Below are 25,437 nucleotides of genomic sequence, written 5' to 3'. Positions count from 1 at the left end.
CAGCGGTCAGTCCTCAGCTCCTCCCAGCCCCCTCGCCTCTGACACACATTCCTCAGCAATACCCTCATCAGTGGGGTAATTGCCACCTTGGTGCCACTTTACCCAGCTTAATGAGCCCCATTGGCAGGCAGGCGCTGAAGATTCACACTGTGGTCAGTCCCAACTCTTCTGCCCTGTTCATGACTGGTGTAATACTGATGCTTATGCCCCCTGCCTGCCCCTCTGCACACATCGGGGGCTGCAACCCAGACTGTGTACTGTACTTGTTTGTTTTTTTGCTGTGCCCATCCCTGGGGGTTTCTCTGTTGGTTTTCCCCTTCAAGTCTGTAAGGATCTTCGGTAAGAATCTGCAGAGGTCTCTCCTGTCTGCCGGCCCCCCGGCCGTGTTCCACAGGACAAACTCTCCCTACAACAGCCTCAGAGGCACAGGGACCAGCAGAGATCCCACAGCCCACACTGCCCCCTGCTGGCCGGCACATATACAGCCCTAGTTATATTAATTTGATCAATGATCAAACGGACTCAGGTCAAGGCTTATTGTGGGAGTGATCACTTTTCCATCAGCATTGTTAGGCCAGTGTGTCTAATATTGCATAAGGACTGCATTTCTGGGGATGATACAACCCCCACAGTGTATGATTAGAACTAGAATTTAAAGGATCTGCATTTGGGTGAAGAAAAAACAGAATAACTCCAGTTAGGTTTAGTGGATCCACTCAAAAAGAATAAGCCACAAAACACAAGTTTCCCATTTATGCTTAAAAACTGCAGCAGAAGAAGCCACTCTAACAATCAGACGAGAAGAAGAAGAAAAGGAAGAAAGCCATGCAGACTTAATAATAAAGATCTTGCAAGAGAACAAGACTGAACTTATGAGTCTATTTGTGAGACATGCAAAGGTCGTGTGAGGTGTCTCTCTTATTGTGTAAAAGATGTAATCTCTCGTGCAATGTGGGCAAGAGGACCGCAGCGAAGCCGAGCTGCATACTACCACACAAATCCTCTATCGTGCAGAAGGTACTGTCACATGCAGACCGTGTGTCTTCAGATACTTCAGATTCTAGTGATGGTGATGATGATATTATTAGTTATTACTACCTTCTCCATGGCCTCGTAGCACTCCTCCAGCAACTGGGCGCGGTCTTTCAGCACAGTGCTGATGCGTGTATAGTCCCTCAGCCACTCCTGATACGCACTCTCCGACAGATCCACATAGGCAAAGCACAGTGTGCGCAGACCTGGGGAGGGCAGGGGGCAAACTGTGAGACTGAGGGAGGGAGGGAGAGAGCGTGGTGGGGGATAGATGCAGATTACGCAGGGGAGAAGTGAAGCAGAGAGGCAGCAAGAGAGAGGCTGAGGGGACGGGGTCAGGCCTGGCATACCTTCAGTGGCAAACTGCTCCAGGTGTGAGATGGTGAGGTCTCTGTACTCGGATGCCTCAGCCAGCCGCTCGAAGATCACATTGTCCTGGAACACACACAGGGCACACTGGCACAAGGAGACTAACTGGCATACACTCACTCTAAGACACTGACACGTTTACACAAAGATACTCTGGCATACTGACACACTGACACACTCCACACAAACAAACACTCAACTGAAATGAGAATGTGCAGGATTTGATTGCTCTTATGAGTACAAGTACTAATTGGTAACGTTGGCGCTGTGTGCAGTTTGCCTGTGCCAGGCAGCCCTGTTGTGTGTGTGTCGGTGCGGTTGTGCTCACCGCGCCCTTGCAGTACAGACGCAGTCTCCCCGATGGCGTTCTCACGATCACGGACATCCTCTTGCGGTTACTGTGGGAGACACAATGCTGTCACTCCACCGCTGGCACAGCGCAGTGAGTCTGTTTCTGTGTCTGTCTCTCTGTCTCTCCGTCCCCCCCATTGCGTCTTGATTGTGAGTGACCCTTCCCTACCAAGCATCTACACAGTGGTAGCTGCAGGGTGATCTGGGGCAGGGGGTGGAGTGTCTGGGGTGGAGTGTGTGGTAACAGCGGGGCAGGCAGTGCACAGTCTGGGCCCTCCTCAGGGCTTCAGTACCTGGAGAACTCCAGCACATTCAGCAGCTCGAAGCTCTGCTCCTTCCCCCTCTGGAACACAAGAGATCCACAGAGACAGTCAGCGGGCAGCTCCCTACAGGCATCCTCTCCCACAGTCCTGCCAGGCTCACACTGCGCCCTGCTGAGCTGCCCCAAAACTCTGTCCTCAGCTATGGGTTAAACACCATCCCTCCGCTAGAACACCCACAGCCTGCCTGGTGCCCATGGAGCACTGTGGTGTTAGAGCCTGCTCCCTCACATGCCTGTGTGTGTCCTGCTCACTGGCTTACACAGCGTAGTGGCAGGGATCTGAGCAGTGTGCTGTAGCCTGGCCTCCGTCGCCCCAGCATGCTGGCACACACAACCATCCTGTAGTTATTAAATGAGTGGTTAGGCTTGTCGCTAATCATGAAGCAGCCCCCCCTGCCTGACTGCCACCCTCAGGATGTCCCTAGAGCTGACCACACTGTATACCCTCCGCCCTGCCCTCGCCCCTGTGGGAGACCCTCACCGCGTCAATGATGACAGAGCTCGGCGTCCTGGCAGTAAACGCAAAGCCCAGGCCTTTTGCTCCTTTCACCAGCGCGCCCTCATCTGCAAAACACAGGAGGAAGGTCAGGGCCTCTCTCTCCACCTTCGCTTGTCACCCACACACCACAGAGTACTGTTCAAACTGCCCGTCAGTGTGAGAGTGAGGGAGAGAACTGCTGTGATGCACTGTGTTGGGTTGGGCTGTGTTGGGTTGTGTTGGGCTGTGTTGGGCTGGGCTGTGTTGGGCTGTGTTGAGCTGGGCTGTGTTGGGTTGGGTTGGGCTGGGCTGTGCATGGCAATCAGTGGGGGGTGCCGGTGAAGGGGCTGACCTGGAGAAGACGCCTGGTAGATGATCTGCTCCCCATCCCTCTCAGGAACCACAGTGTGACACACAGCCATCATGGTGAGGAACTCACAGATCTGAGGAGCTGTGGTCTGCACAGAGGGAGAGAGAGGGGGGTGGGGGAGAGAGAGGGAGAAGTGGAGGGAGAGAAGAAGAGAGAGAGGGATTGGGGGAGAGAGAGAGAAGGGAGATGAAGAAGAAGAGAAGGAGAAAGGCAGGGACAGAGAGACAGAAACAATGGGCGGGAGAGAGAGAGAGACATGGTCTGAAGGGACAAGCACAAGCGAAGACATCATAGTTTTAGTTTTCTCGAGTGAAACACATCTATGACATTTAAAGGCGTAAATGCAGCAGCATACGTGATTCTTTTCGATGTTCTGTATGAGCGCCGGGTCGTCGAACTCCGTGGAGTTGTGGCTGCTTGATGGGAGGTGGCTGGAGAGAGAGAGAGAGAGAGAGTTTATAAATATGTACAAATAGACTAAATAACTATCATTTCATAATTGTTGTTAAAAATGTTAGTTTATTGATATTTGTTCTTATTGTTTTCTGTTATTTCACCACAAATGACACACATGTGCTGTGTTTTGAAAATGCGTTCATTTACCATCAGACGCTGGCATATACAGGGCCTGTGCTCCTCGACCTTCGGGCCCAAGAGCACAGCCCCGGATTTCATTGAGAGCATTGAACACTGTGCCATCATACAGATGGGCTCCATACAGCACAGAGGAATTTAATAAAGCAACTAGTTCAAGCAAAATTACTAATTTAATTAACACCTTCCTAAACACACAGTACCAGCTAAATGTGACAGGGCTATATCTGGCAGTTGCACACATCAACACAGTTTTTGATCAGGCTGCTATAATGGCAAAATTAAAACCAACCAAATCAAAACAACAGAATAAACACAGACACACTGATAAACGGTTTGATGAAGAATGCAAAATAATATGGACAGATTTAAGAAATGCATCTAATCAGAAACATCATCAACCACAAAACACAGATTTACACTTAAGTTACTGTGACACTAAAACACTACAAACACTCTATCATACTAAAACCCACCAACAGAACCCTTTTAGACATAGAAAACTCTACCAATCACAACCAGTTCTGGGAAATGTGGAATTATCTGTGGAATAACACAGCAGAAAAACAAGAGCCACCAATTCAAAATGAAACAATCTGGAAAAACTATTTTGCTGACCTCTGTACAGACATCCAAGAAAAAGATCTAACTCAAGATCAAAACCAAATTAATACAAAACTTAAACTCTTAGAACAATAAATTAAAAACAACCAAAACACAACTGACTTTCCAATTTCCTTGCAAGAGCTAACTGGCAAACTCCAGACACTCAAACCCACCTGTGGACCTGTGGACCTGATAGCATCAGCCCTGAGATGCTCAAACACAGCAGCCCAAGCTGCAGGAAGCTGTGCTTAAATAATTCAACATAGTTCTGCATTCAGGCTGCTTCCCTGACATCTGGAACCAGGGGCTGATCACCCCAATATACAAGAGTGGAGACGAATTTGACCCCAACAACTACCAGGGTATCAGTGTGAGCAGTAACCTGGGGAAGGTGTTCTGCAGTATCATTAACGCCTGGATACTGGCCTTCCTTACCAAGCACAGTGTCCTGAGTAAGAGTCAGATTGGCCTCCTTTGCACTACTAATCATATTTACACCCTACACACCCTCATAGACAAACATGTAAAACAAAAAAGCAAAGGAAAAATATTTGCCTGTTTCATTGACTTCAGAAAAGCTTTTGATTCCATTTGGCATGAAGGACTATATTAGAGATTACTTTAAATTGGTGTAGGGGGTAACGATTATGATGTAATAATGTACACAGAAAACAAGTGCAGAATAAGGATTGGCTACAAAAGGACTGAATTCTTCACCCAGGGGCACAGGGTAAAACAGGGCTGCAGTCTGAGTCCAACACTGTTCAACATCTATATCAATGAGTTCGCCACAGTGTTGGGGTGGTTTGCAGCTCCTGGCCTCACCCTATACGATGAGGAGATCTCCTCTACGCAGATGACCTGGTGCTGCTGTCGCCCATAGAACAGGGGCTTCGGCAGCAGCTGACACTGTACTGCCATTCCTGGGCCCTGGCGGTAAACATGAAAAAGACTAAAATAACGACCTTCCCAAAAAAGCCCAGATGTCAGGAGAGCAGATACCGCTTCACTCTAGACAACACGGCCCTAGAAAACACCCTGAGCTACGATTACCTCGGACTAAAGAGAAAGCCCGAAGAGCTTTTTATGCCATCAAAAGAAAACTATATAAAATAAACATCCCCATTAGAATGTGGACCAAGATCTTTGACAGTGTCATTCTGCCCATTGCGCTGTACAGCAGTGAGATATGGGCTCCACTCAGTGAGCAGGACTACACTAAATGGGACACCCAACAGAGACACTGCAGGCAGAGTTCTGCAAAAACATCCTACAGGTGCAGAGAAACACCCCCAATCTTGCATGCAGGGCCGAACTGGGCCGCTACCCACTGCTCATCCCCATCCAGAAGAGAGCACTGAAATTCTGGATGCATCTCCAGACAAGTCCCCCAGAGTCACTGCAACACAAAGCCTGAGAGCCCAAGAAAGCGCCCCCTCAGTCAGCTGGCCCTGAGGCTCACTGCCCCTAACCCCACTAACACCACCCAGCCTCAGACAAGCACTGCTCACCAGCTGCCCATTAGAGTCAAACTTACTGAACAAACTAGAACCTCCTATCTGGAACACTGGGACACAGAAACTAAATCCCAAAGTAAACTGGATTGCTATCGGGCCCTAAACAGAGAATACACCCTGGCAGAGTATCTCTTCACTGACAGAGATACGAAGCAGAGACGGATCCTGACCAAGTACAGGCTCAGTGCCCACAGCCTGGGCAGAGAGACGGGCCGACACGGGCAGAGCCGGCTGCCCAGAGAGGAGCGGCGCTGTGTCACTGCGAGACAGGAGAGGTCGAGACAGAGATGCACTTCCTCCTGCACTGCAGTAAATATGCCCAGATAAGGGACACATTCTTTAATAAAATAATAAATCTTTGATAAAACTGATAAAAAAGAAAAAAAGTCAGTCCTCCTGGGGGAGGGACACACAGCCCTCCTGTCTGCCTAATATGTCACTCCCTGCCACAGCCTGAGGGGCACAGAGACACACGAGCACCAGCTGTAGAGGAAGTGTAAATACTCGTCTGTAATGTATGTCCTTGTATTTGTGTGTTTGAAAAGTAATCTGTAAATAGTACATCTAATTTCTTTGTATAAATGTATAAAAGATCATTTCGATTTTATTTTATTTTGTTTTTCTGTACTTTAATACATCTTATAAGGTATTGTGATTTATAATTATATTATTTATTTTCCATGTATGTATGTTCAATTGCTTTGACAATACAAATGTGTTTGTCATGGCAATAAAGCACCTTGAATTGAATTGACAATTGAGAGAGAGAAGAGGAACACAATCACAGTGCCAGTAACTCCAGCAGCGCTGCACTCAGAATAAAGTTCACAGCAGTTTACTGTTAACAAACATTCGAAAACATTTGGAAAGGTGCTGCTAAAGTAGAGGGCAATACCACCTTCACAAGGCAGGTGGCAGGCTAACCCCAGCTGCCTGCTCATTCACTTGCAGGTACAAAGACCTGCTTTCTGCCATGCTATGGTGCCCCCTGTTCCTTCCCAAGTGAGATGACACCCTAGTGCTTGCAAAAGGCACTCGCACACCACCTCTCAATGTGTAGTAAAGGTGTTTCAGGCCAAATAGAGAAATTCCTGGCAAAGAAATGTTCTGAGTTGAGCCCTGACAAAAATAAATGACACTAACGACGGGCAGGGTCAGGTGCGTCGTACACATAGGTCTGCTATGGCACTGTGGGGCTGGCTGGCCCCTGGTTTGTGACTGGGCCCTGGGAGGCATGTCAGTGACAGGGGCCTGACTGCTGACGTACCTGAAGTCTTCCATGGAGGGGTCGCAGTCCAAGTCAGGGAAGTGCCTGAAAACACACAGAGGTCAGAGGTCAGAGGCCCTTCCTTAAATGGAGGAGGGATTCTAGAGGATGCACATTACAAACTGGACCCCCAGTCACCGCTTCGTTATGTTGCAAGAAACTAAGTCCACTCCTTAAAATAAACAAGACAGGGTTCAGATCCGTGATTTGTGAGTCATTGTGGTAGGCCGGAGTTTGGACCTGGTCTTGGCCTTATGTCTTAATGCCATATGTGAAGCTGTCTAAAGCATCCCTTACTGCAGGCACCCCTGTGAGCTGCCCACTGTGCATGTGCGTGTGTGTGTCTGTGCTGCAGTCCCCACTCACCCGTATGTGATCCCGGCGATGGTGCATTTCTTAAAGTGCATGACGTTGCAGGTTAGGGTCCCTGTCTTGTCTGAGAAGAGGTACTTCACCTGGGAGGGGAGCAGGCGTGAAACAGTTCTAATTTGGCAAAGTGCTGCGTCTTACACACAGAGGAGCCCCTGACCCCCTCCAAGAAACATGCAATTAAGATCCAGCTCCTAATTCTGAACAGTGACAGCACGGCACAGCCCAGCACGGACCCACCTGGCCCAGTTCCTCGTTGAGGTTGGATGTCCTCGCCATGGCGGGGGTATCAGTCTCAGCGTAGTACATCTCCGTGTCCTGAGAGCAAACACACGTTGGACAAAAGTCAATGTCCAGTGTCCAGCCACAAGGACATCCAGTATCACTTGTTGAACCCCCAGCATTAGAATTCACGTGGCTGATTAACTCAGCGCTCAAGGTGAGGTTACACCCAGGAAAGCCATTTTTCTTTCATGTACTGAATTAAAGTATAATGTCCAGCACAGCCAGGTGTGCAGTATATTACCCAAGCCCTACTGTCCCATCGCCTAGTTGCTCCGGGTCTCAGTACTCACCCAGTTGATGAAGAGAGCCTGTGTGAACTTCACCACCTCCAGAGTGACCAGCAGGCTGATGGGGATCAGGTTGTTGTAGAGGATGATGAAGGTCAGCAGGTTGTACCAGAAGTTGGTGGAGATGTCAGCTGTGGGCAGAGACACACAGAGAGACTGAGTCCTGAGTCTGTGTGTGTAACGAGACGGTCTGTGTGTCTGAGGTCCTGCGATGGGGTCTCACCTGTCCTGGACAGGTACCAGCAGGTCTGCTCAGTGTGCTGTTTGTTCCAGATGGCCGCGCCCACCGAGCTCACCAGTGCCATCACCAGGAGGATGCAGAACAGCACCAGGATCTGCATGTTGGTGACCCGCTCCACGTTCGAGCGCTTCAGGGGGGCCTTGGTGGAGTTCTGTCAGGAGAGCAACATCATCAGTGCATCCCCCAGACACCAGGGGCACTGGCACTGGGGGCACCCCACTGCAAGGCTGGCACGGGGAAGACCGAGGCAGGCAGGTCTGTCCTCCCAGCGGTTTGTTCTCAAAGCATCACAGATGAAAGCTCTATTACACATTTGAATATGGGACAGGTTTGAGGCCTCTGGACAGAAGAGCTACTCAAGGACCCAGGTTACTGTGTATGAGGCGCTGTGACTGACCTGCATGAGTTTGGAATCGTGTCCAGTGTAAACTACAATTCCCACAACCCACTGGGTGTTCCGCAGCTGTGCCCCCCGCAGCAGAACCTGGTCTGGACCCAGCGGGACCGGACTGGAACAAAGCAGATACACTTGAGTTAAATCACTCCCATCTTTACACTGTTCATAATGCACTTTGCTAATACAACTTAAATGGGTAATTGCACTGTTATTAACACTGTGAGAGAGGGAGAGAGTGGAGGAGGCAGAGGGGCAGGGAAGGGAGGGTGTGTCAGGTCATACTTGTGGTTGTCGAGTCGCAGGGTGCCGGTGAAGTCGTACAGGTGCCGGTTGGGCCCCTCGCACTCCAGCCGCCCGGCGATGGACATCAGGTCCTCCTGAGACTGGGCACCAGCAGTCAGGGGCAGACCCTGCCAGCCAGAGAGGACACGGCAACATCACACTTCAGCACTGCCCACTGAGGGAGGGTCAGGGTCAGCACCTGCGGGGTGGAGAAGCCTGCTTACCTGGCGTATCTTCAGGTTGGTCTCCCCGTCCAGGTTGGAGGTCTCTGTGTAGCACATCGCTTGGGGCTCACTGCAGGAGGGACAGAGTCACAGACAGACACAGTCACACAGATGGACGGACAGGCCACTCCCACAGCACAGGGCGGCGCTCGTTTGCACTCGAATGCACTTCACCGCACTCTCGGTCACTGCAGTTCAAACGGGGGGGGAAACCCAGCATCGCATTCAGTGTGAGAGGAGCCGAGCTGGTCTTGCCTTCGGTGCATCTCCCCCGAACCCCAGTGCGCCATGTTACGCTGGCAAGGCACCTGACCGGCACAGAGCAGAGGACAACTCCGAACACCACAAGGGGCAGCAGAGAGCACTCACTGTGACAGGATCAGCGTGTCAAAGAACCCGTCACAGCGGCGTCACTCCCCGGGTAGTGTGAGTAATTGTGCTAAATGTGCTTTTAAATAAAGTGTAAAAATGTAGGGTTAGAGTCCACAATAAATACAGGCTCTGTTAAGGGTGGGATTACTTTTTTACCGATTCTACTGGATGGGGTCTAGAGTCGTGCGGGCCTTGTTTGACATTTTAGTGTCAGCTAGGGTTGAGGTGATGACCCTTAAAACGGAGCCGGTCTCCTACAGATGTGTGTGTATTGCGTTTAATAAGTCTCACAGTTCAGAATAACAGTTCTGTTCATTATTTTAATGTTACATTAAAGTAATAATTTTCTGTGAGAAGTGAAAATTTCGATGTTTAAGGTGGGCAGCTTATTGATGCAGTACAACCAGGCCAATCGACTTCATGTACATGATTTTAGTTTAATTCTACCAGGGACATATTTATGTTAATTAAAGGAGTTCCTTTTTTTATCTTGCTTATTTTTTCATCTTATTTGTTTGCTGACTCACAGGCACAGTCACACACAGCTCTGGGGCCACTCAGAGAGCTGGCAGCTGTGAGTTTGCTGTGATGGCTCTAGGCCCAGCATCGGCCCCCAGAGAGAGGGAGAGAGAGGAGGTCGTGGTGCGCTTCGGCCTGGTCTTCAGCCCGCTAATCTGGGTGCTCTTCATGTCTGATCTTCACTTTGATCACAGTCCGACATGTGTCAAGACAGACCTCACAGCTATTGACACACACACACACACACACACACACACACACTTGTGCAGGAATGCATCCAAACATCCACACATGCACACACTCACTCCCACACTGTGCACAGGCTGCAGCCAACGGACGGGTGACACACAGGCCCACAGGAGCAGTGCAGTCCCAGGCCAGGTAGTGTCGGAACCACACTGTGTTGCCGGGTGCCTCTGAGGGCCTGGCTTAGCGCACAGCACAGAGCACGACAGGCCCCCTGCCCAGCAAACACACACGAACAGCAGCACCTGCTCTGGCCAGCAGGGGGAGACATGCACCGAGCCATGCACACAGCAGAGTCTGACCTGGACGACACTATGACCATGTCAGCGGGTAGATGCTGTCCATTGGTGACCTTCACAAAGTCTCCCACTGCCACCTAACGCACCAGGGGCAGCATTGTGACAGCATGGAGTCAGAGAGAGAGAACGAGAGAAAAATACAGAGAGAGAGAGAGAGAGAGGGAGAGATGGAGAGAGAGGGAAGGACAGTGTAGAACGGGGTTAGTACAGAGTTAGTACAACACCCAGAAGGGGTAAAAATGACTTTTGTTAACCAGCAGAAACAGCTGAGGGGACTGGCTTCCCTACAGCAGTGGTTTTAAATTCTCAGCAGGGGTTTTTAAATCCTGTGAGTCTCAACTGGAAACCGAAACAAACAAGATTGTGTAAACCTGCTGCTTAACCTTCGATTGTCCTCGTTTTGGACACATGGTGTGTGGGAGACGATCAGGCGTGGGACAGGGAGAATAACAGACATGAGGACCGGGGGGGAGTAATGGCTGAAATGTTTTTTTTGTATTTTTTACTGGACTCATATTTCCAGCTGGAGGTTATATGTGGCGGTCAGTCACCCCCCTTGCCCCCTCACACCCAAGCTACATAACTGTGGTCTTCACACAGCTGCTCTGGGGGGAGGGAAGGGGCTGGGGGTGACTAATCACTTTACACCACTCAGGGGTGCCCTTGAGGAGAAACAAAAGTGTCACTGAAATTAATTCTCCTTCCCATTCTTCATTGGCAAACCCCCCCAGCCCGGCACAAGCAGCAAAGCCGGAGCTCAGCTCCCTGTGTCCGAGCCAGCGCCTGCTCCTATCCTGCCCTCGGCCACACTGTGCCCCCTGCAAGCCGGAGTGGGCACTGCAGGGCAACGCAGCACAGACACATACCTGCTTCCATATGACGGTCTGCCAGGTGCCATTGCGTAACACTGAGGAGGGAGAGAGAATTCAATCAGTGCTGAAGAGATGGACATTCTGCACAAAGAAGAGCAATCAGTACACTGCTGTCATCTCTGTCTGTCTGTCTGTCTGAGTTCTGGGGTTCCCAGTCTCTTACCAATCGCCTTCTTCTTGTTGACCGTGTTGTCTGCCTTGTGCCGCTTCTGCAGGGAAATCAAGAGCAGTGTGAACACACGAGACGCACTCAGTGCTCACAACACACACAACACTCACACACTCACACATACACAACACACTCAGCACTCACAACACTCACACACACAGGACACAGGTTTTATGTCTTTCATTGCTCCATCTTTCTTAAGCCTTTTTCTATTGGCCAGTCACTCTATCCTGTACCAAAGAGGCTCTGCACTGCTTCCTCATACAGCTATGACCAGTGCCCAGCTCAGAACACAGGGCCAGCACAGGGCCCGTAACCAGGCACGCTCACATAGTCCTCAATGATCTCCTTGATTCCCGCCACAGTCAGGATGAAGATGAGGGGCACCAGGGTGGTATAGCGGCCAGTGGGAGACACGTCCGGGATTTGCTGGAGAAAATAAAGATTTATTTATGATAACATTATTATAATTTACTACTGCTGTGGAAGCACAGAGGTGCTCCTGGGCCCCACGATCGATTCCTGCCTGGGGTGTGTGTAAGAGTTGCCCTGTAACTCCTGTCCTGTCCGGGGTGCACCCTGCCTTGTACTGTGAACTGAAAAACAGAGGAATGGATGGACAGAGGGATGGGCAGCTGCAGACCTGGAGGGGTCCAGTGTTCGCTCCACCCCAGACGTCCATCACTGTCCTTCGCTAAGCACATGGATAACAAGCCGGTTCACCTGTCTGCCGATTTACAGATATGTCGGAAGCCTGCAGGAGTCCCACTGCCACTGAGCGGAGGGTACAATCACAGCAGCCCTAACACGAGCTCTTCACACTGCGCCAATCTATCAGGGTCCCCCAGCTCAGCACTGTGCTCTAGGGGAGGGGGAGTAAGCGCTCCCCCAGGCTGTGTTATCTCTTGGGCGCACTGAGTGTTTGCACAATACAATCGTGGTCGTATTTCTTCCAGAAGAATGTCTGCCTGTGTGTCCTGTTTGCATCAGTGAGCCTGTGTATAAATAAGGCTATTTATTTTGTTCCTTATTGTCTTAGCAACAGTTTTTAACAGCGGGAACACATTCCTGGATCCCCAGCCCCGAGTCTAAACACTCGCTGGGAAAACAGAACCCTGTGCAACGCAGCTCCGGGGTGAGTAGCATGTGTGTGTGCGCCCTACAGCCGGGCTCTCACTCCGGCAATCCTCAGGAGAGCGAAGTGCCATCTACGCCGTCCTGTTTTGAGCATCATCGTCAGCAAACCGCTTCTCAGAAGGAACCCAAAACCCAAAAGTGCACAGGAGGGGAAGAGAATGCACATTGCGCAGGTTCTCACGTACCCATCCGGTGCACACAGCGGGCTTTAAAAGAAAAAAAAAAAACGCTGGGTTACCTGCAGTAAGGCGATGAACAGGAAGAAGGCGTTGGCCGCTCTCCTGATCTGCTCGTACAGGAAGCGCGGGAGGAAGGTCAGGAAACCATACTTCGCCGTGCTGCAGAGACAGGGACAGGGAGAGAGGGGGAGAAAGAGAGAGAAGGAGAGATGTGCTGTTACATTAATACATTCAACCCAAAAAATACGTAATAAATCGTGAAACAATAAAACTCCCTCTCATCACAGCACTAGCATGACTGACCAAAGCCAAATAACTGCGTTTCGTTTTCCAAAAGGGAATACATACTATAAACCACCCTGTGCAGACGTCTCTCTTTGCCATCCCTACAGTGTGTCATACTAGATTTGTGGCTTTATTCAGAGCAGCTGGGGGACAGTGACCGCTGCAGTGGAAAACAAATATTGCATTGTTCCTGAGACAGATATATATGAGGCATCAGTCCTCAGGGAGCAGGGCGGCTGTGTTGTCACACCTATAGCCAGCAAAGACAACAAACAATAGGAGCCGTGGCAATCCCACTGTTAAGCTTTAGGTACACCTCCATTCAAACCAATGAAGAAAAGCTGCACCGTCATGACAGCTCCATCAGTGTTGGCAGAGCACTGACACACAGATCCAGTGCTCGGGAACAGGGCAACGGGGAACAATAGACACACTAATACTGTGTCTCCTTAACACGTAAATAGTAAATAAGGATCTGACACCAGGGAAGAGACACCGAGCTGTGATGCGATCGTGAATAAAACACCAGAGACAAGGCAAGACTGCAACATCATTTCCTGGAAGCCCCGCCTGCGTGCCTGCCATCAATAAGGAGGGGACACGCACTCACTCCCTCACACACACACACACACACACAGGATCCTGGAAGCAGCAAGAGTCCTAAATCTTTCATGAGGGCAGAGAATGTCTGGCACACAGATCAGGAGAAACCTGACCTCACGCTGCAGAAATCTCCCAAATGAAATCCAGTCAGCAGGCACGATGGTGCCCAGTGCTGAGGATCAATATCGGTGTACTGGGGGGGGGCACTCAAGAACACATTAATAAAATACATTTCTAAAGAGAGAAATTACTTGAGACAGTAATTAATCATTTTTGAGAGGAACCCGAACTGGCACAGCAAGTCAAGCTACTGCTGCCCAGCGTCTACAGTTTTCAGCATCACAGTCTAACCCAGGGAAGTAAGTCCACCCCCTCAAAAAACATGATTAAATTAACTTGTTCTCTTTCTGAATTCTGCCTGGTATCGGACTCTAAATGTCAGATTATTACCTGACCAAAGGAGACAAGGACAAACGGGCTCCAAGTGATCGGTGGTTGGGGGCAAAGAAGGCATTCAGGGCCCCTCACAATGAGGAGTGCGAGTGTGTGAGTGTGTGTGTGTGATCAGATGGGCGGCAACAACACAAGGTTCTGCCCTGCCCCCAGCGGGAATGTAGAAGATGGTGCAGGGACCCACAGTGGTCAGGAGTGGGCCTCACCGTGCTGTGACTCAAGACGCACACGCACTCCTGCACAACATACAGCAGCTCGCTTCACATCCCAGAGGATCTCCCACCACAGGAGGAACCTGCACACCAAACCCACCCTGGGTCAGGGCTTCAGGAAATGCATCTGACATCCAAGAGCTTCCAAGAGAGGCCCTTAGCCATCACTGATGGCTTATCACTGCACTGATTGAGTACAAATTAAGTAACAGTGCTGTTATTGATACTTTACTGCTTCATAATGGCCTAGAAATTAGTCTTTGATTACACATGGGGAGAGTGAGGGGGGAGGGAGAGTCACACTCACACACTCTTACACACGTGCACTTATATACACACGTACACACACTCACACTTACATACACAATTACATACACACACACTCAGCAGCGAGGCAGGTGGCTGTGTTACTCATCACCAGGAAAAGAGAGTGAAAGAGAAAGAGAAAAAGGCCAGCAGCAGAGCTTCGTTTCCGTTCCAGTTTTCTTATGGATAACAACGTTTACGCTGCTTGCATAGATCATCTTAACTCGGCGCATCCCAAAGCTAAACGCTAAATAAAAAAACAGACAGCAGATTCAGAGGGCAATTGCCATGCCATGGTGTCGATCGCGCCGGGCCCTTACATCAGGTAATTGATCAAAACTAATTAAAAAAGTGCACAGGCTGGCAATAACCTGCAGGTTCCTGGTGAGCCAGGAGGAAAGAGGCACATTAGGGCCATAAATAAAACATGGAGGGAGGAGAGGGGGATCAAGCGGCAGCGTTCTGCTTTGTTAGAGGAAAACAAGCCCTTTAATCTCAGGATCGAGTCAATAGTCTCTTAAGCAGAGTTAAAATGGCAAACAAATAAACACAACAAGGCAGCAAACAGAGGCCCAGACACAAGGAAGCCTAAGAGCTTCTGCTAATGGATCTCAGAACCACACAGACAGCTAAGTGTCAATCCAGATGAGCCTTTAAGACAGTGTTAAAAACTGGAAAGCAGAAATATATTTATATATATATATATATATATATATATAAATATATAAGAGAATGCTTAACTTTATTTCAGGATGTTAAGTACTGAAATATATATATATATATATATATATATATAGAGCTCTAATTACAATAGAGGAAAGCATTACATCAAAAGGGCAATGTCTGTCTTGACTCTACACTTGACATTAGTTGTCATTTAATTAGCAATTCCGAATCATTTAAAAATAAATGTAAAATAAAATGTAGTCAACTAATAGTGTTACAGACCAGTAGCAGAACTTGCAATTCTATCCCATTTCTTTTCAAGCCGGCAGCAGTTCAAATAGAAATGCGAGTCATTTCAATATACTAATGTTTTTATTTATTGAATGAGAAAAAATAAAAAAAGCACATGGAGAGAAGATCAAGCAATGTTTATAAAAGGCAATGCAAGTGGAGTGGTTTGAAAACCATCACTGGATGTGGTCTGGTGGAAGTCAGTATAATGGAAGTGGAGGAAGCTGTGGCACTGTACCCGACTTGTGGAAACAGTCGTTAATTACCCCAGTCCCTAAAGTCCCAAAGCCCACTGGTCTATACAACTCCAGGCCAGTTGCTCTCACCTACCTCCCAATGAACTGGTTTGAGCAGGTGATAAAATGTGTTTAAAATCAACAATCACCGCTCCAGAACCATCCAGCCCAACACCAGGGCCCCCCAAGGCTGTGTTCTGCCCCCAATATGATTCACCCTTTACACCAGTGATTAAAGACACAACAATGCATGCAAAGGGGCGGACGAGAGCCGCTACATCAGACAGGTGGACTGCTTAGTTAATAATGCGAGGACCATTGTCTCTCACTGAATGTCAGTAAGACCAAAGAAACAGTCTTTGACTTCCGGAAACTCAACTGGAACATAAATACAAACAAGATCTATTGCAAAGCCAACCAGCGCCTGTACTTTTTATGCAAACTCAGGCTTTTCAAGGTGGACAAGGACATTATGCTGGGATTTTATTGTAGAGTAGTGCGGTCTGTCATCAACTTCAGTGCCATCGCCTGGACTGGCAACCTCACAAAGCTTCATCTTAAAAAATCTATGAGTTGCCAGGCAGGTTGCTAAGATCGTTGGACCTGGTGAGTGTGTGTCAGAGGACCATGCTGGAGAAGTTGGAAAATATCTCACTAGATGCCAACCACCCTCTAAATGTTTCATTTACATACAGAAGCACAGGCAGGCTGTTGGCTTTGAGGACTCACACAAATCTGTCCAGAGACTTTATTTAATCAGAGACATTTCCTATAAACACAATCATTGAAATTGTTTGAATTGATTACATATGTGGTTATGTTACCGTGACAGTGCTTATGTTACCATGTTTTACTGTTATTGCTGTTTTAATACATTTTTTAAATGCACTAAGTAGACAAAATTAATGTTTCTTTTGACATAACTACAGAGAAAACCTTGAACCAACAAAAATGATGTAACCAACAAGTATGGAAATTAAAAAATGGGAAAACGAGATCAGTGCGTACTTCTAATTTTAGGGAGGGTTCCCAAAATTGCCGATCCAGTTGCCTACCGTTTAGTAATTTCACATCAGACTTTCACTGTCAATAAAAAGTAGTTTTTTGCACAGTTAAAAGCACAGAATCTGCAGTTCAGCAGTCAGGAACAAACGCACGGTTTGTAACTATCAAGCATAATAAAATCACATGCGATGCGTGGCTGTGTAGGTGGGTTGGCTTGATCACCACTGCGTGCGGACACCGAGCTGCGCCTTTGTGATCGTGTCAGACTGTGTCAAGAGCGTAACCCAATCCTTACATTTGACCTTATTATGGATTATTAATGTATTGCATTTAGCAGAAACGGGGCACGAATAAGAAACCCAACATTTTAAAAAGTGAATCAACAAAATCGTAGTAGAGGAAGAAGACCATTTCCAAACTCCTAAACTAAAAGCGCAAACAAACGCCAGCCTATAGGCAAGAGCCCGGGTACAGCGCAGCCCAGGCTGGAGGACCAGGCTCTAGTCTCTTACCTGACATGGTTGTCGCAGAACTTGGTGACCTGCGCCTGGTTCAGCAGGATGGTCCTGGCGGTGGCATCGAGCAGGTCCGCCTGAGAGGTGGTGCCAGACATCTCATCATCCGCCTTCTGGTAGCCCGAGGACGAACAAGCGGGTCCTGCGCAGAGACGCGGCGTTAGAGACAGAGAGGAAGAGGAGGAGGAGGAGGAACAGGGGCGTCCTCACCTCACTGGCTCTGCCTCGCATCAACACGCCTTTTTCATTGAAAGCCTCATCGCCAGTGATGGGGGGCATGCACGACTGCTGCTCTCCCCCTCCCCCTGCTGAGGACACACGACACACCTGCGCCCAGGCTGTGCCGTTATTGATGGATTTCATTTAATGGCATTATCACGAGTCTGCGCCCGGCTCCCCGTAGCGCCTCTGCGGCTCCCGTGTTAATGTGTTTTATTCACTTTGCGTTTATAATGCATCGGATGTGTTTGCCGTCTCCCTGCACTCACTCGGGCATCATCCGTCTCGGAGTCAGAATCGGGGGGCGGGGATGTGTGGGGTGGGAGGAGGTGGTCTGAGCATCTGGAGCAAGATCATACGGAGCATCAAATCCTGCAATCCCTCCACGTCGTCTTTTAACCTCGTCTGTCTTTCGCTTTTCTCCCGATTGCTTTAATTCTGTCTGTCCTTTAATGCTTTTCCTGGCGGTGATTAATAATGGAAACGCTATAGATCTGAACCGGATCGGCAGGATCCAGCTCCCCTCGGCAGTCCTACCGAGCCCAGCCGAGGCCCCGCCGGCTCCGCCCGCTCCGCCGCACACCGTCTCCCGCAGGCGGCGCTGGATGGCGACTCGCACGGAGACCGAGCTGCTTCCCAGGCGGTGTGTCTTCTCACCGACACCCCCGGGCCTCGGGCCTGCCCTCGCCATGAAAGAGACAGGGCTCTCATGCATTATGCATCAGCGTCAGGAATCCCCTGCCGCCAGACCGTGCTTTCTTTGTACGCGTCCGTTCATTTTTCTAACCCAAATCGTCGTCCTTTGATTGATTGATTGATTGATTTGTTGCGTGTGTTTAAAGACATGCTTTCCGCCGCTTCATTGCCTGGGGTAATTGCTCGTGACGTCACAGGGATGCTAGTAAACATGTGTGCGATTTTAATGGCTATAATACAATAGAACCTGTGGAACCTTCCCTTTAACCATAATTACAACTCTTTCAAAATGCTGCACTAGTTTAAATGGGGGGGGGGGGTCCTTTCCCTGTTGCCTGAAATGTACAACGCAAGTCTGCGGAGGCTGAGGGGTTACATGTTAAACAGCAGCCTGTCACATTCATAATTGATAGGAGTAATAATAGAAGAGTTACACACAGCACAATCGCTTTAAATTACAGGGACCGGTACTTAAAGTAACGAAGCCCAGTTTGACCATCCTGCTCTTTCTGAGGAAGCCATTTACAATCCCGGGGATTAGATCTGATCCTATATATTTAGGGTTCAGTTGTTTCGGTATATACACTACTGTTCAAAAGACTGGGGTCACTTCGGAATTTCCCTTTTTTCGAAAGAAAAGCTAATTTATCAGAAATGCAGTGTAGACATTGTTAATCTTGTAAAAGACTGTTGTAGCTGGAAACGGCTGATTAGTAATGGAATATCTACATAGGCGTACAGAGGCCCATCATCAGCAACCATCAGCCCTGTGCTCCAATGGCACATTGTGTTTGCTAAGTTTATCATTTTAAAAGGCTAATTGATCATTAGAAAACCCTTTTGCAATTATGTTTTGCAAACTTGTGCTGATTAAAGAAGCAATAAAACTGGCCTTCTTTAGACTAGTTGAGTATCTGGAGCATCAGCAATTGTGGGTTCGATTACAGGCTCAAAATGTCCAGAAACGAAGAACTTTCTTCTGAAACTCGTCAGTCTATTCTAATGAAGGCTATCCCATGCCAGAAATTGTCAAGAAGAATTGTGAGAAACAGACGCCTCACAGGTCCTCAACTGGCAGCTTCATTCAATAGCCCCCGCAAAACACCAGACTCAACGTCAACAGTGAAGAGGCGACTCTGGGATGCTGGCCTTCTAGGCAGAGTTGCAAAGAAAAAGCCATATCTCAGGCTGGCCAATAAAAAGAAAAGATTAAGATGGGCAAAAGAACACAGACACTGGACAGAGGAAGCTCGGAAAAAAACTGTTATGGACAGACTAATGTAAGTTTGAGGTGTTCGGATCACAAAGAAGAACATTTGTGAGACGCAGACCAAATGAAAAGATGCTGGAGGAGTGCTTGACGCAATCTGTCAAGCATGGTGGGGCAATGTGATGATCTGGGGCTGCTTTGGTGGTGGTAAAGTGGGAGATTTGTACAGGGTAAAAGGGATCTTGAATAAGGAAGGCTATCACTCAATTTTGCAACGCCATGCCATGGATGGCGATTGCTTGGAGCTCGTTTCCTCCTACAACAGGACAATGACCCAAAGCACAGCTCCAAACTATGCAAGAACTATTTAGGGAAGAAGCAGTCAGCTGGTATTCTGTCTATAATGGAGTGGCCAGCACAGTCACCGGATCTCAACCCTATTGAGCTGTTGTGGGAGCAGCTTGACTGTATTGTATGTAAGAAGTGCCCTTCAAGCCAATCCAGCTTTTGGGAGGTGCTTCAGGATGCATGAGGTGAAATCTTGACAAATTGACAACTAGAATGCCAAAGGTCTGCAAGGCTGTAATTCCTGCAAATGGAGGATTCTTTGATGAAAGCAAAGTTTGAAGAACACATTATTTCAATTAAAAATAATTATTTCTAACCTTGTCAATGACTATATTTCCTATTCAAACTCATTTCATGTATGTTTTCATGGAAAACAAGGACATTTCTAAGTGACCCCAAACCTTTGAATGGTAGTGTGTGTGTATGTGTATATATATATATATACTTCTGTGACGTCACTGTTTACTGTGCCCCAGGAGATATATTTTAAATGGAGTCTTGTATTATTTAGTTCATTTGTTCAGGATATTATCATTGAGGTCATATGATAGGCTGTAGGCAACTTATTCTTGTACTCCTTTTGTTTCTGTGTGCTTTAGTGTTTGATTGGCTGGGTCAGGATTGTAGCTGTCTCTACACAACACTTCACTGACACCTGACCCTGCGCCGCTTGGACATCGGTTTCAGTTATTCCAGTCAGAGTACTGCCATCTGAAGAGCTGACTCCTGCCTATTGAAACCCTGGCCACATGTCCAATCCCATGTCCCTTGGCTATCCCAAACAACATGCCCCAATTTCATAAATATGTTAGGCAATCCTCTATATGGAAGTGGTTACCGAGGCAACTATGATTCTGTTTGAAGCAAAGAAACCCCTCCTGGGTTTGCCATATACAACATATATGTATACATATCATCATCATCAGCCTATACTCTAAAATGTTCATGCTTTCAGTGATGTCTCATATTTTTGTTTGTTCTTGGATCCATTAATCCTCTTCTTTTTATTCCTAGCATACATAAATATATATATGCTGTTTCCAAGCATACATATATATATATGCTTGGAAACAGTGAAAGAGTTGAAATATTGAAAGAGTGAAACTGTTAATATGGCAATGGACTGGACATGTTGCAAGAAGAGCAGATCAAAGATGGACAAAGGAAGCTATAGAATGGATCCCAAGAGATGAAAAGAAACCTAGAAGACGACCAGATAAAGATGGGAAGATGAAATCATACATTTTGCAGGCGTGACATGGGAAAGAGAAGCTGTAATAGAATTGTCTTCACCCAGCAGTGGATCAATATAGGCTGATGGTGATATGCAGAACCAAAACCCAGATCTTAAAGGTTGAATGATTCAATAATTATGGACAAGACCAATGATAATGCAACCCTCCTCATGCTTCTTACATGCCTGAATCATGCTTTACAACACAGAGGAGTCAGCCCACATGCAGACAATGCCCCCCCCTCAGATACGGCTGCCCTGCAGACTGGGCTTTTCACAGAGGGCTGCCCCCCGCCCTGCCAAACCACAGACCTCCACCAGCCTGCCTGTAGCGCTCAGTGTGGATCAGACCTGCATGCAGAGAACAGCGCACACACACACACACACACACACACACACACACACAGTAGTGATAAGAATGCACTATGCCAATACCAGACTCAGATAAGTGCATTAGACAGTCCGTCATGTCAACAGGCACTATACAGCTGAGCAGCGCTCTCTTAGACCTAAACCAGACAGCTGAGATGTGAAATAGGCCCCGTCTCTTACAGCTGTCTGACAGAAGCCAAACTGTCAATAAAACCCACAAACAAATACACAAACAGACAACAATCAACCACACAACAACAGAAATAAAAGCCTCAGATCTCTCACACTGCGTCTCTGCCATCAGACGAGACATCCTCAGCAGTCCAGGCCCCATATGTGTAGAACAGCGTCAAGACACCGGAGACAGAGCAAGCTTCAAAACACACAGTACCTCCACAGAACTCTCTGGGCCTAAATATAACCCTTTTGATGTGCATAAGCGCACCCTGGAAGCACAGGGAGCACAATAGACTGTGACCCCGAGGGCCTGCGATTCTGCGACGGTGCGTGGGGAAGGGGGAGCGGGGCCGGGCCGCACAGATAAGCGCTCTGGGGCCGGCTGCTTTGTTGCTGAACCTGTTTGATGACAGGGAGACACAATGCGCTGAAAGCTGCTTCAACAGAAACAGGGCCAAGTGTGGACCGACAGGCCGCGCAGCTGTGTGCCTGAGCCCAGCACATCTGTCAGCAGCAGCCCTGTTAACAGAGCCCCCCCACCTATGCACACAAGAGCGCGGCACGGCCTTGAAACTAGAGCGCCGTAAAGCCGTCAGCTTCTCTGTTGAAAGAGCTGTGGCTGAACACCATGGATCCCTGAATGCCACGAATCCCTGAACACTGCAGATCCCCATCCACAGGGCTGGTGAGAGGAGCCCCTTCCAGCTGCATCTGTGAGGGAGAGAGCAGCCAAGACTTTCTCCACATGATAGAGAGGAACCCAGGGGAGCCAGATGTCTGCGTGGCTCCTCCTGCTGTCTGGGAGTCCAGACTCTGGGCTCCGCAGGGCACGGCTGGACATGTGAACTCCTATAGTGCGTAAATACGACACAGTCAAACATTTTAAACTGAAGATACGTATTACTCTCACTCACCAGCCACCCCCACACCCCAGTAACACAACCCACCAGCACCCCCAACTCCCCGATAACACAGCACACCACCCCCCCCACTGCATAGTAACACAGCCCCCCCACTACTCAGCTCTCCCATTCACTTCTAATGAGCAGCTGCAGTAAAAAGCAACAGAGACTGGATGACGACCCAGTGCAGAACAACACAGCACAGTCCTGCACATCACAGAACATGAAGCTGTGCAGTACAGGACAGTTAAACACAGCAGCACAGCACAGCACAGCTCACTACACTACAGCACAGTATGACACAGTGAAAAATGCACAGCTCGGACACTTTCTGGCAGAAGAAGTGAAGAAGCCCTACACACAGGATTAGTGTGAGCACAGAGAGTCATCCCTCGCCCTGCTGATAGCTCCCCCTCGCCCAGCCTGTGCTGCGCCGACAGTCCGCACTGGTTACCTATGGAGCCCCTTCTCCTCACACGCGCACCCGCCCGTGGCATGACGAGCTCCGGTTGGTTGGTCGTCGGTCAGCCGGTCGGTCAGTCAGTCGCCCCCTCGCACTCGGCCTCTCCGCGGTAGGGAGAGCCTGGGAAGCGGATTAGAGCGCAGTCCTAATCCCCACTGTGTGTACTCGGCACTTCCAGAGCCCTGCCTCTAATCCAACGCAGGCAGGTGCCGAGGACTGGCCCCGTCTCCCAGAGGGGCCCGTCTGGCCTGGGAGGAAGACAGGAGGGCAGGGATGCAGAGACTGGGAGCCCCCAGTGACCCCCCAGGGGCAAAGGGAGTGAGAGTGGACTCCACTTGGCTTCAGCTCCCAGCCTTCCCCCTGAGTGCAAGGTGCCCTCTGGATCCATGCAGGGTGGCAGAGCAGGACCGAGGCTGCTATAGGATGGCCTGCTTATCACCCCCTTCCCTGGGAGATGATGGGCCCAAGCTGTGAGCTGGCTCACCGGCCACACCCCAACATCCCTCTCCACAGCCCCTCCTGGTGTGCAAAGTGCACGACTGAATCAATACCCTTGACACACTTCACTCATGGGCTCCACAGACTTCCTGGTTCTAAGCAAGGCCACATCTGAAGGTCAGCGATTCAATCCCAGATTTGCTTTTCTTCAGGAAGTGCTGGTCAATCTGCAGCAGCTGTCCAGCAATCGGGGAAAACAACGGCAAGCCCCCTGAATTCAAAGCACATAATCACCACAACAACAACAACAAAAAGCCGTGAGTGAGGTTGCAGCACATTACAACACAATCAGCCCGGCTGCCATGGGAGACCATACCAAACAAACAAAGAGAGAGAGAAACACAAGCACTTTGTCCCAGAGGAGCCCAAACAGGAGTCGCAGGGACACCTCTGGGCCAGAGCCACTCCTGACCACTTCTGACCCCCAGGGAGCCAAGGCACAGAACTCCTGACTGAGAAACACCAACCCGAGAGCAGCTTTCATACAGACAGTCGCTGTGCCGTATCCAGGCACATGGGCTACAAGCAAGGTGCGTTCTCGCATGCCACCAGAGCAGAAGCAGACCCCCCACATGCACTGGCACCACTCATGCAGCCACTGAAAGAAAAAGCCCAACGTTTGAGTAAGCAGTTCTGGGATGCCACCTTTCCCAACCCACAACCTGGCTCTGAGGCATGCTAAACTACCAGCAGGAAGCAAGAGCAGCTGTCAGTCAAGGGGAGGGGAACGCTGTGGACAGGGCACACACCTCCACACACAGAGCCCAGATGTCAGTGTACATGGGTAGTGTGCCACCGCGGTACCAGCAGGACAGGACAGCTGGGCAGCCCTGGTTCTGGGGGGTCTGGGTATTCTGAGGTGTTTGTTGTATCTCGGGTCTCAGTGGGCTTGGTGCTGTGCTGTGCTGCCCAGCCCTGGCCCTGGAGGAACACCTGCATCTGTGGGTTTTCATATCAACTGGAGCTCTTCGTTGAACTCTTGCACTGGGCGGTCAGGTCAGTGGGTGACAGCAGAGTGAAAACCAGCTGATACACACAGGGTGTCCTCAGGCCCCAGGGCTGGGAAACAGTGGGTTTAGTGGAAAATTTTACTCACAGCTCAATGGGACCAGTTCAGTTCAGTATTGTTTCCCAGTGTAGACAGCAGGTGAAGGGGATTTACGGAGACCTACCTGCACCAACCTAGGAACCAGGGCTGCACCACTGTGAGCCGCGACAGGACCTCACTGCCCGTCTCATGCAGGGGGTGAGGTGGCCCGGCAGAGACGTGCTGCTCTACAGTGGAGCGGAGAGAGGGGACAGGGGCGGGGGCTCATGCAGTTCCAGTATCAATCAGTGCCGCCGGCCAAGATCCACACTGAGACTCACTTTTCTCGAACGTCCGGGGAATGCGCTTATCTGACAGCCTTGAGCAAATCCGGGCCTCCACACCCTCGTCATCGCTTTGGGGAGAGAGGCAAGTTGTGTCCTTGCTAATTTCACTCATTACTAATTGCTCTGAAAAGGGAAAACGAAGCCACAACGTAAAAAAATAGAAAAAATAAAGACAAAATTGACAGGAAGAAGAAGAAAAAAAAAGGGAAAAAGTCAGTCAGTCAGCCTGATGGCTTTAATGGACACTCAGAAGAATAACCTTGTGCCGTCTAAGGAACCGAGGATACTGCTAAATGCATTCCAAATATAGGCTCCTTTGCAGCAAGGCCATCGTCCTGACAGGCTGCGTGAAAACTGTCAGCTGGCTTCCATCCACTCAATAAACCAGATGCGTGTTTAAGCGCGCTACATGCAAATGAACCAGATGCATGTTTAAAAGCATTTTACACAATCTCTATCTCAAGTGCCTCGGTCTCGTATCGGATGTTGCGCTAGAATCGATGCTGTTACAGCTGGTACATAGCTACAGACATCTTATTGTACATATATTTGTGCAATTAATAATAATCCCGACTATTGCTTTTATTC

General features: G+C 49.2%; 1 protein-coding gene across 2 annotated transcripts in view; it reads right to left on the bottom strand.

Moving 5' to 3' along the window:
* Positions 1 to 24,968, bottom strand: part of atp8a2 (ATPase phospholipid transporting 8A2) — a 75,430-nt gene extending 50,462 nt beyond the window's left edge. Inside the window, exons 1-22 of one of the 2 annotated variants that reach the window (XM_066698991.1) lie at positions 24,844 to 24,968; positions 17,354 to 17,498; positions 12,844 to 12,943; positions 11,799 to 11,897; positions 11,463 to 11,508; positions 11,294 to 11,334; positions 10,431 to 10,504; positions 8,992 to 9,061; positions 8,768 to 8,895; positions 8,486 to 8,597; positions 8,071 to 8,239; positions 7,851 to 7,978; positions 7,516 to 7,593; positions 7,273 to 7,361; positions 6,907 to 6,951; positions 3,278 to 3,353; positions 2,905 to 3,010; positions 2,556 to 2,638; positions 2,046 to 2,095; positions 1,730 to 1,799; positions 1,383 to 1,467; positions 1,099 to 1,238 (exon numbers count right to left, since the gene is read on the bottom strand). In XM_066698991.1, the coding sequence (XP_066555088.1) occupies positions 1,099 to 1,238; positions 1,383 to 1,467; positions 1,730 to 1,799; positions 2,046 to 2,095; positions 2,556 to 2,638; positions 2,905 to 3,010; positions 3,278 to 3,353; positions 6,907 to 6,951; positions 7,273 to 7,361; positions 7,516 to 7,593; positions 7,851 to 7,978; positions 8,071 to 8,239; positions 8,486 to 8,597; positions 8,768 to 8,895; positions 8,992 to 9,061; positions 10,431 to 10,504; positions 11,294 to 11,334; positions 11,463 to 11,508; positions 11,799 to 11,897; positions 12,844 to 12,943; positions 17,354 to 17,498; positions 24,844 to 24,961 (2,052 nt within the window). In that variant the 5' untranslated portion in view covers positions 24,962 to 24,968. Of the gene's footprint in view, positions 1 to 1,098; positions 1,239 to 1,382; positions 1,468 to 1,729; positions 1,800 to 2,045; positions 2,096 to 2,555; positions 2,639 to 2,904; positions 3,011 to 3,277; positions 3,354 to 6,906; positions 6,952 to 7,272; positions 7,362 to 7,515; positions 7,594 to 7,850; positions 7,979 to 8,070; positions 8,240 to 8,485; positions 8,598 to 8,767; positions 8,896 to 8,991; positions 9,062 to 10,430; positions 10,505 to 11,293; positions 11,335 to 11,462; positions 11,509 to 11,798; positions 11,898 to 12,843; positions 12,944 to 17,353; positions 17,499 to 24,843 lie in introns of those variants that run through there. The other variant, XM_066698992.1, reaches the window with a different exon arrangement.
* Between the last annotated feature and the right edge of the window lie 469 nt (positions 24,969 to 25,437).

This window comes from Amia ocellicauda, chromosome 3 (assembly GCF_036373705.1).
Source record: "Amia ocellicauda isolate fAmiCal2 chromosome 3, fAmiCal2.hap1, whole genome shotgun sequence".
NCBI lineage: Eukaryota > Metazoa > Chordata > Actinopteri > Amiiformes > Amiidae > Amia > Amia ocellicauda.
Note: the sequence above shows the minus strand (reverse complement) of the source record. Positions and strands in the feature narration are given on the sequence as shown.